Source organism: Tachypleus tridentatus, chromosome 4 (assembly GCF_004210375.1).
Source record: "Tachypleus tridentatus isolate NWPU-2018 chromosome 4, ASM421037v1, whole genome shotgun sequence".
NCBI classification, from domain to species: Eukaryota; Metazoa; Arthropoda; class Merostomata; order Xiphosura; family Limulidae; genus Tachypleus; species Tachypleus tridentatus.
This window is the reverse complement of record NC_134828.1, coordinates 53,147,906-53,167,891: the sequence shown is the minus strand read 5'-3', so window position 1 is coordinate 53,167,891 and position 19,986 is coordinate 53,147,906. Positions and strand designations below refer to the sequence as shown.

Sequence of the window (19,986 nt, the reverse complement as noted above, 5' to 3'; positions counted from 1 at the left end):
CAGATAGCCTGGTTTCTTTGTGCAAAAAAACTTGAAACAAAAAATCTTTATTTTCTTTTATGCATAAACTTACAATAATGAACCATAAACAATACAAGGATGTTTAAAAATAGTCATACACTTGTTCACAGTCAGTGTGGCTGACACTTCAACTGCTCACATTGCTTCTGGGCCTATGATTGTTCATAAGTGGAATTTAAATACTCATGTTTATTATTTAAAACATGCATGTTAGAAATACTTTTTTTGGGGTAAAATATTGGTAAAAATGGCAGACATACTACCAAGTCTACAGTGTACCATTTTCAAAGTGACATGTACTTAAAATCAATGCATTTTCCACATTTCCTTTCTCTCAGTGCAACACTGAAAATCAGATCTGTTCCATGTTTGTGTTTATATCCATATACTGTTTATGGTACATATTTAATAGTTATATATTCTATAGTTACTGTTAGTGTAAGTTTTATTTTAACATTCTAATTAAATTACTGTTGCCTAATACAATGCCATAATTATCATGTAGTGATTTATTATAGCTGATATAAACTTAATGCCATTAAATGTTTTTACTTTATACATGTACTAGCAAATGTACTCTTACCTCGTATGGCATTTATTTCATTGGCTTTGTGGGTATATATGGGTAGCTTTTGTGTGTATGTGTGAATCACTAGCCATACAGGTCTGCTGAATACAGATAATCAGCAAGTGCACAGCATTAAACCTCACATGACATCAGGTTCATGTAATAAAAATTAAAATAAATGGTTGTAAACTTAAACTTTTTGTCCAGTTGACTCAATTCAGTTATATATTCTTAATAGAAAACCATTTTGTCTATCTTCAGAGTTACTGCTGTGAAGTATTTTATACCAGTAAAGTACAGAGTAGCTTGTTAAGTGATAATTTACTTTCAGGTACATTTATTTACTGTAGCTGGCAAAAATGGGAGTGTTCACTGCCATAGGCTGTTGAGAATGTTATGTGCAGCTTAAGTATAGAAATAAGAGGTGGATGTATTCATCAAGTTCAAATAAATGAAAATTGATTCATTAATTCATCCATCGGAGTCTTTTCAAGACATATACATGTCAGTTTAAATGTAATAAGAACATAAACATTGTTTTTCTACAAAATGTTAAAATGTTTTCTCTTTTTCTAGTTTTGCAGGAATGTTTTCTCCCATGTACATTCTGTGATAGTTATATATTCAACTGGCACAAAAACAAAGATGAAGACCCTCTCAAAGGGCAATAAGTTGACATATTGATGAGTTTTTTTTTTATTTTTAAAATCATTTAACAGTATGATATAGGAATATGTTAGAAAGCATTTGGTATACATTTTAGAAAAATTAAAACAAGCCATTATAATTAAATCTTGTAAAAATACTCATTTCATAAATCATAGTAAGTTCTTTAACAAAATTGTTTATGGTTATCAGATCATAGAATGTAAAAATCTTCTGTTAGGTTGATGCATATATACATTCACCTGCTTTCTGTATAACACACTTAAGCGATAAAAATAATGTGTTTTGAAATTAATGTTACAAGTTTACAGTAGGAAGCCCTGTAAAGTTCAGTTGATGAAATTGCAAGAAACTAGCTGACCATTGAATATCTGAGATAAAATTTACCATTGAAGCCTTTGGCTCTAAGAAAAGGATGCAATATTAAACTTGTTTTCATACGTTCATTATGTATATATCATATTTTCATTTTATTATTTGTAATTGAGTAGTAATTGCTTTTAATATTATTTTCTTATGACTATGAATTATAGAAATTAGTGTTTATTCTTGTAGGATTGGCCATTTGATGATGGCTCACCTCCACCAGGTAAGATAGTGGAAGACTGGTTTGATTTATTGAAGACAAGGTTCAAAGATGATCCAGAAGGATGTGTAGCTGTTCATTGCGTAGCTGGTTTAGGAAGGTAAGAATGTTATAGCATTGGCACGTTAACTTCCTCGATCTATTACTCTCAGGGTTGTATAGCTGGTGGCTTTCTACTGCCGTTTGTCATTTTGGGAGCTAAAAGAGGAAACAGTGAATTGATTGACTGTCTTCAGAGACACTTGCATTTGAATCTAAAATCTGCATAACTCATATTTATACAACAGTGTTGAAACTTACGTTATTAACAAATGGGAAAGCAGGTAATACCATCAAACTTGTAAACCAGTTCCTCTGGTAGTCTGTACATATCATTGCAAATTTTGACAGTGGTAACTAGATTAGTAAAGCTTAATGAAGTTGTTAATACTGTTAGTGCTGTGGAGTTTCCTAGTTATCAACCAAGATTGTAAGAGTTACTCCACACTTTGAAATCAATTGGCTTACAACAAAGGCCCATTAGTCATTATAAAAGGATGTGTAATAAAACCAGAAATATGAAGGTTTCAAGTATGAGAAGGTTACAGTTACTTAAAAATAAAAAGCCTAGATGAAGCAAGCAACCTACTCTAATCACAGCTTCATGGGAAATGTTGATTATAGAATTCAAATGTAACATCTATACCTACTGTAGTTGAGGTACAAGGGATACAGAAATAACCTTCAGGACAGTTTCAAGTAAATCAGACAAAACAACCACAGGTCATAGAGAAAAAAGAAAACTTAGGCTGACAGTGCCAAGGTTAAGAGAATTTCTTTTTTTTTTAATGAAAAGTTACTACATTTTGTTCTTCAATAATGAAACATACTTTGGGTCCCAAACATGGCAGCAGCAACCAATTATGAAATCTATAATTATAAAACAAATGATGAAGAACATCTGGCTAAAAACTGTAAATACTGTGTTTGAATGTTTCTTACTTTCTTGGGTGTCTACATAACATTCAGAATACTTCATTTTTGTATCAGTTCAAATCTAATTAATGTTAAGTTTATGTATAGCATTATATAAATTTATTGAGATTTATTTAGACATTCTATCTTCTAATTACAACTATAAATAACTGTACACACAAATATCTGTGCTCTAAATTGGGTTTAACTAAATGTATTTACAAGTGTAAGAATGATTTTCTTGTATCAATAAAAGTAAATTAAGCCAACATTAAAAACAATTCTTTCTCATTTACTGACCTTGTCCTGTTGGGTGTTTATAGGCAGGAATAAAAAGCTTTATTAGGTAATTTCCATGTATAATGAATTAAACTCAGTAGTATTTAAGAGAAGAATTAGAGGACCATTTATCAATCTTTGAATTTTGCAATGATTGTGTAATGACAAACAAATAATCACTGTAAATAATAAAGTTGTATATCAGTTGTTATAAGTCTTTTAGTTTATTAAACTGTAATGTTACAAAAAAAACTACTATGATACAGAATTTCAGTCACATAGGTAAAGCAAACGTTTAATGAAATTAAAAACCAAAAAATGTTTTTATTATATTTATACACCTGTGACTTTCTAAAGTCATTTGATCAGGTTTTATTTTGAACTCTGTTCCCACTTGAATACTAAGCTGGTGGAATGATTCAGAATATCCTATGTTTCCTTATCTTTTTCAGGTCCAACACTAACACAGAGAACAAAAATGTCCATTTTGGTCTCCTCTCAAAGTGCTACTTTTTATCTCACTGAGACGTGCCTGAAATTTAACATTTGATACTTTTGTTGAAGTTGACAACATTCATGTATGAATCTAAGCAGAAATAATCAGTTAAGTTTATCTGAGAAAACTGCAACATTGGCTCCTTGATCTAGAATGTAATCTTCCTCTTCTAGTATTATGTCAAACTTTACATCCTTGCATATAGGTCTTTCAGGTATTCACAGCTAACACAGTTTTTTTTTTTAATTTCCCCACACCTTATAGTTCTTACAGATATGCAAAATATAGCATCCACTTTGACTCTTGAGTTGTTTCTAAGTTGGTCAGATATTTTATAAATTGGATTTTACTAAATGACAATTTTAAGAGCAGTATTGAACAGAAAAAAAAGAAGAAAAAAGTTTGAAAACTGAAAATGATCAGCAAAATTTGGATCCAAAAATAGGCTGGATAAAAAAAAAAATACCAATAGATAAGTAAGAACATTTTAGGAATTGCACAGATGATGCAAGTTGGTTGGTAAAGAGGGACAAATATAATTTAAATTTAAGCCTAATATGATATTATTTTAACTTTTCACTTAAAATTTCTGACATACTTGTTTTCTAAATTAATTACATGAGTAATAAATAGTTGTATTTGCCAAACATTAGCACTGCAGCTAAATACACATCCATAGAGGTTATTTTTCATGCATTCAATGACAAATCTTAGATTTTTATTTCTTGCTATGATAAATGTTTCTATGTCAACAAATTGAATATTTCTTAGTGTAGCAATGTACTGAAATAAACAACAGTACATAACAATTTCACAGTACCATGCATGTATTATGCTATTTTTTGAATGCAAATTATTCCTACATTTTTGTTCTAATGCAACAGATATTACCACAGGCTTATTTTCTCTGAGTATAAATACACAAAAATATGTTGCCTACAAATAAACCATTTTTATTAGAGAGTTGCATTAACCCTATACAGTAGCAATAAAACAAATATGGGAGTGTCAGAAATCACATGGGAAGGCTATTCTTTTATCTAGTGACTGTTGCTTCACTATCAAATAACAAAAACAAGTGATATTATGAAGTTATATGTGATTGTCTAATTTATCCACACATCTCTCCATTAGTTGTATCCCACACATTAAAAAAACGTTTATGGCAGTATGCTCACAAAATGTTTTAGCATGTAGACCTTTGACTGAAAACATTGCACAAAACAGCTGATAATTGGAATTCATAAGTTTTTTTTTATAACAAGACAAAACTGTAAGTTCAGAATAATCTCAAGTTTACTCTCATCTTGTTTTTATTCAATTGAACATCTCATAATAATGGTATCTGAAATGCAGGTTTGGTTTTGGTTGGTAAATGAACTGAATTAAAAGAGTCTTTACATCTTTACAAATATTACTCTTCAGTATGGAATATGGTGACAGTGACCAGAAGTAGAAAGAGTAGTTGTCACTAATACTGCCTGCTTAAATTAAAGTGTATCTTTGACCATTCCTTTGAGAGAAGTTTTAGCAGAATGTTATTAGTACATGGAATAGCTTGATGGTATATTATGTATGCCCTATAATAATTCTTTACATACTTGATGGAACTGAAATTGAATGAGCAAGTAGCCATTCCATTCAGTAGTCTGTTCCTCAAGGAATGTTGTTGGTCAGTTTAGTATATTGGAAGCAGATGTTATGAACCACTAATCTGAAGCCAGGACTAATTTCATTTAACAGATAATAGCAAAGATTGTCTCAAAATGTGGTCTCCACAGTGTGTGGCATTAATGCACTATTCCACATGATGTTAAATTTGTAATGAATGTGTATTCCTGCTGTATCCATTGCTGTTGTATGCATTACTTTTCTACATAGTAATGAGTTTCTATATAGCAGTTATGTTTTAGGTTGTTTTCATATGAGTATATACTTCTTTATTTCAGAGTAAAGCATGACTCATGTAAAAAGAATAGTGCTACTTGTGTTTGTGTTCACCTGAATGTATTTTTGATACCATTGTTTCTTTACTAAGCACTGTCTTAAACAGCTGTATTAGGCTATTTTACTATATGGTACAGATTAAGTTGCCTAGATTAGTGTGTTTTACTGCAAAGATTTTACAACATGGGTCCAAGAAGATATATTTTAGCACATGGTCAAATTTAAACCAGATTTGAAAGTGTTCTGTATATCTGCTTGACCCTTGTCAGTTTCCCTTTTGATTTTCTAACACTGACCTTCAGGTTATGTTTTGGTATATATTTTAATGTGCTTTGGTGTAATTGTATTTGAAAAAATGTTTAGGCCTGATTTTACAGTATACCTCATATGCAGCATTAATATAAATGGATTATAAACTATATTTTAATCCACAGTTGAACCTATTACATGTGTTAATGTGTCAGATCATCCTGTTTCTTGGTTTCATATTATTTATTCTGCACTCCATTGTTTTGTACAGCACAAGCTGTTATAACATTACCAGTAACACATTACATCCCCTCAGTGTGGATTCCTGTATGTGGTGAGGGGACCTCCCAGGGAAGGTTCTGTTCTTTCAGTTTACCTCCTCTGGGATCTGAACATCTATCCACGTGTTTGTCATGAGTGGTGACCTGTGAAGGAGAGAAGAGGATTCTGATGGTTGAGGGGTCAAACCCTAACACACCACTTTGGCCTTGAATGCCTGTAGACAGGCAGCCTTAGGTTAGCCCCCCTTGGGTCAGTCGGCTGGTCCAGTGTGGGCTAGGGTCAACCAAATACCAGTGATGGATGTTCTCAACAGGTATTATGGTTATTGTATCTGATGCTGGTGTTTAGGTATAGTGCTCACAAAACCCTAGCATTACTGCAGCTTCCTTGTTTGACATTGTAGTGTGTCCCCTCGTAGGGCTTCATGGTGGGTGGGGTCACCGAAATATTCCTTTTCTTACAATGGATCCTCCAAATAAAAACTTAAATAAAGTAGTAAAAAAACAGTCCATAGATAAACGACCATGTTTTGAAGATTCTGAGTAGCAAGGTTCAATATCTTTAACACCTGTTGTTCCTTATTTTCTTATACTACATTATCTTTTAGACAAACCTTTAAAGCAGATGTCTCCCTTTTTCATTCAGAAGGGACTAGAGGGACTTGCTGGCTCTCCAAAGTCAGTAAAGCTTTGATCTGGTGACGTACTGGTGGAAACATCCACATCTCAACACAGTGAACTCTTCTTACATTCAAAGGCAATTAGGGATATACCATCTAGAGGTTACACCTCATGTTACTTTGAATTCATCATGAGCAATTATTGTTGAGAGGGATTTGGAAAAATCCCCGAGTCAGAGATTCTCGCTGGTTTCTCCACCCAAGAGGTTTCTGCAGTGAGGTGTATCTCCATTCACATAGATGGAATTACGATGATGACCAATGTCCTCATTCTGACATTTACATCACCATGTCCACCTGCCACTATCAAGGCAGGCAATCTTAATTGCAGAGTACAGTCATACATACCAAAACCCTCTTTACCTGTCACCTGGAGAGACCTATGATCAATCAGGCCTTGATGTTCTCATTGAACAGTTGCTGTCTTCCTTTTTAATCTTGGAGGACTTTAATGGACATTATCCCCTCTGGAGAAGTGCTGATATTGATAGGAGGGGTTGCGTCATAGAGCGTATGCTCTCAGATCACAACTTTTTTCTTTTCAATACTGGTTCTTCTACTTATTTTCATGCACCTAGTCAGTCATTTACTGCTCTTGATCTCTCAATTTGCTCCCCTTCACTATTCTTCCATTTTTCTTGGAGGGTTAACAATAACCCACGAGGAAGTGATCATTTTCCTGTAATTTTGAGAGAGAGTGGTCATGGTCGATGCCACCTAATCTGCATACCTCAGTGGAAGTGGGATCAAGCCAACTAGCCCTCATTTGCTGCTCTCGCAGAACTTGGTCCTGCCATCAATAGATGACTGTGTGGCAGTAGTAAATGGCTGTATTATACAAGCAGCTGCTCAATGTATTCCTAAAACTTCGACACATTTTCGACAATATCCTCATCTGTGGTGGAATTCTGCCTGTCACATGGCACGGAAGACTCAAAAACAGGCCTGGGATACTTTTCATAGGTATCCCACACTCTTGCACTGCATTGCTTTCCTGCAGGCCTGTGCACTTACTTGGTGGGTAAGATGTCAAAGCCAGAAGGAATCTTGGATTAAGATCACAACCAGCATATCTTCTACCACCAGTTCCAAAGTCATGTGGGACAAGATTCGAAAGGTCAGTGGGCAATATAATTCCGTCCCCCTCTCGATCTTACTCTGTGATGGCCAGGAATCGCCGATACTGTAGGTGAAAGCTTTTGCCGGGTATCAAGTACTTCTGCTTCTTCCTCCATCTTCTTAGCCATCAAGACTTGGGCAAAGTGATCATCTCTTTCCCTTTGAGCTGATTGTCTTTATCACTATAATCGTCTCTTTACAGTGGTGGAATTCAAACTGGCCCTTCATCTGTCTGGCAATACATCGGTTGGACCTGATGATGTACACTATGAAATGCTGTGCCATCTATCTCCTGCTTCTTTTGTTATTCTTCTGATCTGATTGTTTTTAACTGGATCTGGCAAGAGAATGTTTTTCCTGATGCCTGACGCCAGGCTACTGTCCTACCTGTCTCTAAGCCTGGGAATGATCCCAAGATTCCTTCAAACTTCCGTCCAGTTGCTTTGACAAACTGTCTCTGTAAGACCTTAGAAAGGATGGTTAGTGCTTGTTTTGTTTGCTTCCTCGAATCAAACAATCTCCTCTCGCCCACCTAGTGTGGGTTCTGATGACAGCGCTCCACCGTGGATCACCTCGTTGAACTTGAAATGCCAATCAGAGAAGCCTTTCTCAAACGACAACATCTTGTATCAATATTCTTTGGCATTGAGAAGGCTTATGATATAACATGGAGGTATGGCATTTTGCAAGGCCTCCATATATATGGGTTATGTTGCCACTTGCCCATTTTTATTAAAATTTTTAATGGATAATGACAGCACCATTTTAAACATTTTTTGTCTATAATGTTAGACAGTGTTATTGGTGATGGTGATACTATCCACCTTGGAAATGTTTTTAGTTTTGTAAAGGCCATCAGTCTTTTTAATGCCATTTAAGTTTTTAATTTATACATTAGACCTTTTTAAATGTGATTCCCTTTCAAGTATTACAATCCATCTGGTTTGATTTGAAATTAGAAAATGGCTGTAATGTCAAATAACTCGAAACCAGGACTGGAAAGGCCATCTTCAGGTGATTAACGCTGCTGTTTGAACTACCTGTTAGTCTTCCTGGCAAACTGTTATTAAAATTTTGCTACAAGTCTTTTAAAACTTTTATTATTTTACTTTTTGAAAATGGCCATAATGTCAAATAACTCTGAACCAGGACTGGAAAGGTCAACTTCAGGTGACTGATGGTGGTTTTTGTACTTACCTGTTAGTCTTTCTGGTGAGTTATGATAATTACAGTTATGCTACAGAAAGTTCTCTACAACTTGTTTTACTGAAGTTTTTCTCTTAATGCTGTAAACTAGATATGAACATTGGTTTTTGTTTTATAAACTTTGTTTTACCTTAATTTCCTTTAATGAATTTTACTAAATTTACTTTAATTTTAACTTTATACTGGATGTCTGGCACAGATAGCCTAGTTGTTACATTCTCATCAGCCACTTGTCACGTCACCCTTCATGAAAGGTTTTTCCTTTGTAGCTTGTACCTAGTTTTTTATGGTGATAAAGCTTTGAAAATATGTACAAGTTTAAGACTGTGCCAACATTGTTACTCTGTAGTTGTTCTGTTAGGGTGCACTTGTGTCTTGGCAGTTGGCACCAACATCACTGACATTTATGAAGAGTTGTACACAGTTAAGTCACTGAGCTATGACAATTATCTCCTCAGTCAGAATAAACCATACTTGTTATAACTGGGGCCCAACATAGCCTGGGGGTTAGGGCACTTGATTCATAATATTGTGGTCAGACGATTAAATTCCATCATTGAACTCATTTACCTTTTCAGCAGTAAAGACATCTATAAGGTAATGGTCAGTTCCACTATTTGTTGGTAAAGAGTATCTCAAATGTTGGTGGTGGGTAGTGTTGATTAGCTGCCTTTTCTGTAGTGTATCACTTTGAAATTAAGGATGGTTAGCACAGATAGCCCTTAAGTAATCTGTATGAAATTCAATAAGAAACAAAATATTTGTAATAAAATTTATGATATATATATAAATATATATGTCTGTCTGTGATCAAATATTAAAGAACAAGTAGCAAATATTCAACAATAACATAATATTCATCTTTGAAACCATATTATGAACTCCATACTGGATCACTATTTACATGCAGTGGTTAAACTACCTGTGCAGAAATATATTTACTTTATTATGCCTCAAGACAGTTTAGATATGTTTATTTATATTAATATTTAAAAATATTAAGTTTTGAAAATATTTTCATTCATAAATCTTATTAAGCTTCTTTAACTATATCATTGTTAACATGTTGCAAAGTTCTGGGCAACATGGGACCTATTGGCTATTCCTTTCTCTAAAGTAAAACTGTTTATTTTTTTTGTAAAGCCAACACTTATCAAGCATTTCTTTAAACTCAGTTATTGCATCCACCACATCTGAAGGCAACCCTGTTCCAAAGGCCAACCACTCAAAGAAATAAAACTGTCTTAGTTCAAAATATCTTTTACTGACCAACATTTAAATTTGTCTCTTAGTGCTACTATTTTGCCATTAAGCATGAAAAAAAACAAATGTATATTCCCTTAACAGTCTTAAACACTTTAATTAGATTCCTCCTAACTCTCTTTTTTTCAAGAGAAAGCAATTTGAAAGATTTCAACCTCTCCTTGTATGACAACTCCTTTATTCCAGACATCATTTTATTAATCCTTCTCTGAATGCTTTTCAACAATGCAATGTCTTTTCTAAGGTAAGAAGCCCAAGACTGAACACAGTATTCAAAGTGTGGCATAACCAGTGACCATACAATGAAACTATAACCTCTTTAGACTTGTATTCAGTATTTCTGTAGGTAAAAACCTAAAATCTTATTTTCTTTACTACTAGTAATGGCACATAACTTAGATGGCTTTAGATACTGATCATCTGTTACATGAGAATCCCTTTCCATCATGACACTGTTAGTTATTCCCATCCAAGTTATATTTTAGTTTGAATTATGATAACCCATTTGCCATTTATTTGTCCAACTCATTGAATTGTCTAAATCCTTTTGTAAATCAACAGCATCCACGTCACATATATGCTTTGCACATATTAAAGCAGTTGAGCAGCTTCTACAATTCAACTATCTTTATAACAGTTCATCTACATGGGTGAGGTTTTTTTAGACAGTGTTTTTCTGCATTACTAGTTGTATTGGTTGAAAAGTATTCCCTGCTGGTCTCCCAAGTGATGCTCCTAGTGGATACACACAAATACACCTTAGTCAATGACACATTCTATGAACTTTTCTCTTCCTATTACTTTATTCTCACAAAGGATTTATTCCTTGTTATTTTCTTTTTATCTGCATAAGCTCCCTCACACCATCACCATTCTCTTTATGTGGGATTCTCCAAAGAAACGCCCACCCTTCCTCTCTACTTCTGAAATTTCATTTTCCTCATCAAGAATGGTGAGGTTCTGATACATATTAAGTGTTCAAAGTGAGTACTGTGTTTAGTGGATGTGTAACCCTCCTGTTGGTACAAGGCTATAGTCTATTGCTGATAACATCATAGACTAGGATGTTGAACATAATAGGTGAGAGTTTTGTTCAAAGACTTGGCATGTGCACAAAACCTTTATCACAATGTTATAAGGTATTAGCTGGCTGTTTTGTGTATCTAACATGTATGTTCAGCAAAAGAAGGTGACTATTGTTAGCATAATTTATAAATACTTTATTTTTTCTGTTTGGCTGTTTTGCAGAGTATATTAGTATAACCTTAATGCTGTTATCAGTAATAATATTTTATTTAAACTAATTCTTACTTTGCAGGGCACCAGTATTAGTTGCTTTAGCACTAATAGAACTGGGCATGAAGTACGAAGATGCTGTTGAACACATTAGGCAGTGAGTAACATGTATTGTTGCATAGGTGGTTATGAATGAGTTATTCTGTAATAGTGTTCATACTTTATCATTAAGTCTGTTACATTGTTAACAGGTCAGACTAGTTATGTTTTTCTGTTTCTTTACAAAATAGTGCACTTGAAATACAATCAATCACATTTTGGTTTAATGCAAAACTTTTCATAAATACACAGAGAAGAGAATAATAGAAAAATAGAGGAAAAAATGGTACAAAATATTTCTAAAAGTGTAATGTAAGTATTTTAAAAACAATATCAAATAATAAACTTCACCTAGGTTCCCCTAAATATACAGTAATGTATTATGCTACACAAATTTTGAAGAATGTGCTGTATGGCTATTATATCGTTTATGTATTTTAAAAGCTAATAAACCCAACCCCAAACTGAAAAATATTAGTTTGAAATTTCTTGATGTTTTGAATACCATAAAACTCAGTTTTATACTTAGTTCAGCATGTAAAAGAATTATTGTTTGGTTAGTTGTATCATTTTAGAAATTAGTTATGATATTACTCTATTTTCAGGACTGAAAGGTGCGTTATAGGTCAATGAAACTAATTTTTGTATACCAAGCGGACGTGATTTTATATATCAGTATACAAGAAAGCTAAAACCTAAGAGTATTTGAAAAAGTAATTTTAAGAATATCACTTTAACACACTAAAACAACAATAACATATTTGAAATTACTGTGCAATAAAAACTTTTGCAAAGTAATTGATATTTTTCAGTGCAGAGTTTCATAAACCAGAATTGAGATCCAATACAAGTTGTATTAGGGCATTTTAATTTGGTGCAATCCATGTAATTCAGCTTGAAACTATTTAATGATATCTAGATTAATTTAGAAATGAAGTAAGAGGTTAAACTTTGTGAGAATAAAAACTGCATATTTCCAAATAATAATAGCAACTCGAAATATTTTTTGCAGTTTCTGATGAGTTGTTATTTTTTCTTCAGAAAACGGCGAGGAGCTATCAACTCTAAACAACTATCCTACTTGGAAAAGTACCGTCCTAAGTCACGACTGAAAATGAAAAATGGACATAGGCCTTGCTGTCTTCAGTGAAATAAGAATCTTCTTAACTTCCAGAAAGTTTTGAATAGGTTTTAACACTGACTTTGGACATTGTTGTAATGGAATTTGTGTCTTTGTTGAGACATGGCACAGTAATAGGCACATGTCTCTCTGTAATTTGATGCTACATCCCCATCTGCTTCCTACAGGAGTGTCACATGTATTACATCTCTTAAGTATTGTGAAACATTCCTGTTGTATTTTGCACTTTTTAGATTAAATACAGCCATCCAGTTGAAATTGTTTTCTGTAAAACATTTTTATTCTCTTACTGTCTCTTCCTCCAGCTGCTGACTTGTGTAACTGAAATCCTTATTTTTATGTGTAAACTGGTTTTAATGTGAAACTATGACTGTCCAAACCACTATTTCTTGTAGAGAGTACAAGTTGTCACAAATTATAAGAAAGATACTGACTGTTTAAAACATCTGGTGTCATGCACTGATACTGGTGTTTAAGTGACTTCTTCATGGTAACTGTATTGAAATTTATGTAAAATCAAGATTGCCAAGGTTTAATTTATAGCTTATTTATAATTGAGTGAAAATATATTTTATGCACAGAAAAATTCAAAATTGGTCATGCAAAAATAGTAAATTGCTGTGATACTCCTAAGAACTGGAGTTGCCTGTGTAGTCCAGCTGTAACTTTTTACCTAGGGAATAATATTTTTCTAAAATAAGTTGGGTCATTTTTAATGATATTCATCAGTGAATTTATGTTCAAGATGCTTCTAAGATTAGCAAAAATTATTTATTTTATGTTAAATGTTAAACATAGTATGCATCATCATCAATTTACATTTATAACTTTTTTCAATTGCATAACAGTTATAAAGTTGATGGTAATTAAAAATGAACAAGTAAAAATTAGGTAGCATAGTGCAACTTCATTTTTTGTTTAAGATTTGGTCTTGGATATTTTAATATAGTTCTGAAACTTGGTTATTTCTCTCACTTATGAGTGTGTTTTTATTATATGTCCAGTGAAGTGTCTCTGGATAAATGTATTAAATGTGAATATATTTTCCCTAAACAATAGTACTTAATTCCTAGTTTTTAGAGTTTATTGTTTCACTTTGTTCAGAAAGTGCAGTAATACTCAAAGCAATTGTGTTTTGCAGCTTCATGTGCTCCACAGTATTGTGCATCCAAATAGGCATTTTACATCTAATCAGTGATTCTTATTATTTTAACCCTTTACAGAATTATATTGGATATAACAGTTTTACCTTTCATTTGCTGCTTGTTTAATGACTAGGTATTCTAAAACACTTACTAAAACAGATAATTTCTCAGTCTTACCAATGGTCAGTTTTGCAAAGTGAATTTAATATTTCAAAAAAAAAGTGGTATCAAGAGCAAATGATCATACTTATAGAATTCTAATGCGAGAAATAATTAGTTTAGGTGTTTTGTAATGCAAATGAACTGTAATTATGTTAAACTTGCAATTATTGGTTTTAAAAAGTAGTTGTGAAAAAAATCATTAATTGAGTTGTGTTACAGGTATACATTGCTCTTGATGTCTTGAATATTTCCAGGTAAATAAAAAACTTAGGGAGAAAGATACAAGTAAAAATTATTTTATAACAACATTTTCAAACTCTTCACCAGAACTTTATTATTATGTTTTTTATTTAATGTTAATAGTTTTGTTTTTAATATGTAATTAAATTATGTAACTAATTATTACCCTCTTATAAGAAGAACCTGACAGACTAAAAGAAATAAAACCGACAGTCAGTGAATGGATTTATTTGTTTAGTGTCCTTGTATCCTAATTAGTTTTTTGGATTTTGCAATATCAAAAGGCTGTTAAATTATTATTCTTTTGTACTCTGACAGAATTCACATGCATTTGCTTTATGAATTTTTTTGGTGCTCTTGTGATTTCTTGAAAATCTAATTAATATTGTTTCTGTAAAATCTGTAGCTTGACAGAGTTTTGAAAGTTTTCAGAAAGAGAAAATTGGAATAAATTCATTAGATTTAATAATAGACTTGTGACTGTATGGTTAAAAATAAGTAGCTAAACAAATTAGATTTTGGGGTATTTCTCTTTTTTCTTTTGTGATGATGATATGTGTACAGCATGTTGTTATATTCCCAGTTGTGTACAATAAAAGTGACCTTTTATTTCCCTAATATTCATTCTCTTTCAACCAAAAGAGAGAAATTTTCACCACCTTAAGTATGACTCCTACAGTGGCCTATTTATTTACATCATCAATCTTCATAAAGGCTTATAAGATTTTCCCAATACTTACTGTATGTGCCACTTGTTATGCTGGATATAGATTGATGCAAAGTTCAGAAGATTGTAATCTCAACTGTAATTGATGTATTTTAATAAATGATAGTTGGTACAACATTTGGTATAGTTACATTTTTGTCATTTTTAGCATGAAACTATTGATTGCTGTAGGTGAACCATGGTAATCCACAATGCCATATAGAATTTCTGAAGTATTTTGATATAATACTTTAGCCACATGGTAGTGCTTACCAATACTTTCATCAAGTATTATAATTTACTTCTTAGGTGTAGTCAAACCCATTATCTAGTAACTGTGATATGATAATTGTTGTTGTTTTTTTATGTAGTGCCAGGCATATTCAGTACACTTAGTTCTTGACTAACTCATAAATACATTAAGCTTGTACCATAATCAGCTGAGAGTTGCAATATCAATCGAAAGAACAGTTTTTTTTTATATTCTACCTATGATAAGGTGCATTTTTAGTTATTGAATAACATTAATGACAGCACTTTTAAGTCTATTATTTACTTATGCACCATAGAAGTTTAGGACAGGCTCTCATCCATTCAGTTGTGGAGCTTTGTTTCAGTGCTCAGTTTTAGGTACTATCCTTAATTCAGAATCATCGACCACAGGAAGACAACTGGCTGGCAGCAAACACTTTTACTTTATACCTTATTATTGTTGAGTATACCTTTAAAAACAAATATAGGTGATTTTCCACTACTATTTATTGCTCAACAATTTTGACAGCTGCCTTGCCACAGGTTCACCTCTTCCTAATAATTTTCTTTAGGTTCTTCTAGTAGTATACTTAGTTCAGTTTTTATTTAAGTAGCATGTGTCTTTTTCCACATACTTTTCTGTATTTCCACCTTCTTTTTCTTAGTTGGTCAGTGTGACCTTTATTCTCTCAGTCTACATGTTATTTCATTGATGACATTATTCTGAAATCTAACCAGGTTCCCTAGGAGCTACCCTTGCCAGCTAGGTTGTTTGCTTTCTTATTAATGATGTGCCACTGTGTCCAGAAATATAGGTCATTATCAAATGAGTCTTTCGAAGCTTTTGTCCATGTTTCTTAGACAAAACATCTTTTCAATTTTGCAATACAGTTTAGTGAATGTTAGGAGTATTATTTTGCTATGATCATTACTGTTACTGATCAGCTACACAAGTTTATGTTCATATGAATTACACTTTGCTTAGAATTTTTGACTTAACTCGTTTTTAACCATTAATCACTCAAATACTAGATGTCTGTCTCTCCATATGGGTCCTGCCCAAGTAGTTACATTTTTACTAAGCTATCCATTAGTATGGTCAGCATCAGTTTCTGTTCATGCAACCATTCTTACATATGGATTCATCTGTTTTGACCAGCCATGATCTTTTCCTCCACATTCTGCCTCTAATCTGTTTAAAGTTAATGCCACATACCTGGAGTCAGTCATTAATCTTGATGTTTCCTATGAAGGTTTCTGATCTGCATTATTTTTGGCCTTAGTAATCCATGATGCAACTAACTTTAGACTCTTCATTACTGCTTCTTCTGCCCTGTCTCCCATATGCTGATACTTGATATAGTGAATGACATGTACTTCAGTTTCTCTGGGTAACACTTGACTGACTAGAATAATTTGTTGTATAGTAATACTGCTCAAACTCAGCTAAAAGTGCAGGGTATTGACTATCCCTTTTGTTCTTCTCATGACTACATTGTTTCTATCTTCCTAACTGCTGCTGATGCACACAGATGAATTCCTTATTCCATTCTTGTCATGACTGTGGCTTTCATTAGATCACCGAGGCTCTTTTGTTACACTTTCTGGAGTGCAGAATGCTTGAGAAGGAAAAGGTTTTGGTGATATTTTTCTCTCTCATGTGGTCAAAATGTCTGCCTGCATGTACTCATCACATCACCCAGAAAATTGATAGTGATTTTATATGAACTCTTCTGTTTGAATATGCTAGTGTGAAGAGAGATGTATCTGTATGAAATCTGGTAGTCAACATCCATAAGCTTCATATTGTTAAATACACATTTTGTTATTGATATTCCTCTGACAGAAACTTTAGCTGGTTTATTGTAGGCCTTCACCACTTCCATTGGTGTGTGTGAGATGCAGAAATTATATCATCAACATATGTATTTGGTATCTACTTAAGGGTTTTCTAGTGTACTAACCATTTCAGTTGTGTGTACACTGAACTGGTCAGAACATATTAGGAATATTTGTGGCAAGCCAAAGCTAGTTTCGAAATTTTCATATTTCGTTTTACTCTATTTCAACTGATTGCATCTGATGTCTTACGCAACCGATATCTATTATTTGGGAATATTAGAGACACTGTGGTCATTGCCCCATCCCTCCTTGGTAGGCAGAGAATCTTAATTCTAGAGCTCTTTCACAAGTTTTTATGCTACTTTATTTTTGATGAGCTTTACCTGTCCATTTCGTATAGTTATTAGTCTGTATCCTTTTACTTGAAAGTTTTCAAAAGATATGGGCGACACTGCCATATAGCACTCTTTCATGCCCTCTAATTTCACTTCAATCATTGACAGATCAGTTATTTTATTCAAACATTATTCAATCTTTTTTAATATCTTCTCATCACTCAGCAGTGAACTTGGAGATTCTAATACTAAAACTCTGGAGTTTATCGTAAATTATCTAGATTTGGATTTCATAGTTTATCAGTTGGAAATATAATAACAAGAGTAAGCTAAAATAACTGATCTGCTATATAGCACTCTTTCATGTCCTCTATTTTCACTTCAATCGTTGACAGATCAGTTATTTTAGCTTACTCTTGTTTCTCTAGTTCAGAGAGAGAGAGTTGATTTGGGGCAATGTCTATGGTGTTTATAGTAGTAGATTGACTATAATGAGTCACTGCAGAGTAGCTGTAAGCCTCGCAAAGTATTACTGCTTTCTAATCACCAATTGTCTTGAGATATCATCTGGGTGGATTAGGCCTACAAGACCACCCTTTGACAACATGGGCTAAAAGCAACCAGTATATCTCAGCTTTCAACTGAACCAATAATTCACAGCAGAACCTGAATGACAAGTCAACATAGAAATGGTCGGAGATATTTTTGCCAGATGTTTTCCCGAAACGTATTGTCACAAAACGCCTTTTTTTTTCAGTAGTGTCAAAAAGTGGATTAGTCAAATGACATCTTAGCGAATATTTCGTGACATATTAATTTCACTTAAAATTTCAGCTCAGGTACAAGGCACGTATACATTTGGAGAATGCATGTGACCAGAACCAATCAAAGTGTCACTGATGAAAGAGAAGCAAGCATATAAGTGTCGTGGCACGCTGTTTTGAGAAGAGACAATTATTTTTGTTTTCAAATTGACTGACTATGTCTGTAATATAACATTGTAAATGCTGTGTGATATAGGGATGTAGTTTTATTAGTGCTATCAGATGCATTTAGTGGAGCCACATTAACTGCGGCACAGTTGCGCCAGGGCCCCAAACGATGAGGAACACTTACTGACGATCCGGACAGTCAGTTTAATTCTCTCTTATTTACGATAAAACTTCATATCTTTGTCCGTTATTTGTTCTCTTCTTGCTTAATACAGAGTAGATAAATTTGACTAACCTCGTAACCACATGTAAACAAAATAAAACCGCAATTTTTTTTATAGAATTCAAATTGTAACAGGAAATATTTCATTACACTAAATAGTTTAAAACTTCTTAACCTTGTACAACTATTTATAATTAAATTATATAGTTTATTGCCTTTTAGACCTCGATTTTTACAATTTCCGGGAAGGCAGCTAGTCATTACCACCCACCGTCAATTTTTGACCTACACTTTTACCACCGAATAGTGGGATTGACCGTCACATTATAATCTCAGCTGCTGAAAGGGCAAGCATGTTTTGTGTGAGGTGGATTCGAATCTGCCACCCTCGGATTACGAGTTAAGTGCCTTAACCATCTGGCCATACCGAGCCTAGCCCTCCCTAATAATGATATCACTTAATCTCATTTGATTCCAATCTTTCAATAGTATATTCCGTAATCCGAGGGTCGCGGGTTCGCGTCGCGCCAAACATGCTCGCCCTCCCAGCCGTGGGGGCATTATAATGTTACGGTCAATCCCATTTTTCGTTGGTAAAAGAGTAGCCCAAGAGTTGGCGGTGTGTGGTGATGACTAGCTGCCTTCCCTCTAGTTTTACACTGCTAAATTAGGGACGGCTAGCACAGATAGCCCTCGAGTAGCTTTGTGCGAAATTCCAAAAAACAAAACAAACAATAGTATATTCCACCTTTTAAATTTATATTACTATCAACGTTGATAAAATTTTAAAACATTATGTGCAATTGTGTTTTAATCAAACACTTTTTTATTAAGCCTTTCTATTTTTTTTCTAAAAATTAGACCTGTCTTTTCTGTAATTTCATTATACATTTTTCTGAACATTAGTCATTTGATCTACTGTATTTTAACATTAAAGTTATCAGGTCTCCTTAATGTTTACGAAAACAGTTGTCTTAACAGAATGAGTTTGCAAAAGAATCGTATTCAGAGTTGAATTACATTACACTGGTCTACTTCAGTATTTAATCCTCAAATATTTTACTTTGGTAAATACAACTCTCCTGTTTCATTTCCACGGTCTTCGTACAGCACAGGCATTAAAAGACTTTGAAACACCTAATACTGTTATTTAATTATTGTATTAATTGTTCCCTCTGACTTCTTACCCCCTAGTAACAAAACGCTACATCAATAACTAGAAACATCATGTCTTTTATTTAAAAAATTAAATTAAATATATATCGTTGACTTTATTCTCCAGAAATTGAAAACGAATGTAATGTTCATTTAAAATTTGATTTTCACGAAAACTGTCTTCTGCTGTAAGATACAGAAGG

General features: G+C 33.3%; 1 protein-coding gene across 2 annotated transcripts in view; it reads left to right on the top strand.

The window, feature by feature from the left end:
• Nucleotides 1–15,182, top strand: part of LOC143249141 (protein tyrosine phosphatase type IVA 3-like) — a 36,528-nt gene extending 21,346 nt beyond the window's left edge. For both annotated transcript variants that reach the window (XM_076498522.1, XM_076498523.1), the window contains exons 4-6: nt 1,811–1,941; nt 11,634–11,708; nt 12,692–15,182. In XM_076498522.1, the coding sequence (XP_076354637.1) occupies nt 1,811–1,941; nt 11,634–11,708; nt 12,692–12,800 (315 nt within the window). In that variant the 3' untranslated portion in view covers nt 12,801–15,182. The remainder of the gene's footprint in view (nt 1–1,810; nt 1,942–11,633; nt 11,709–12,691) is intronic.
• Nucleotides 15,183–19,986: the final 4,804 nt, after the last annotated feature.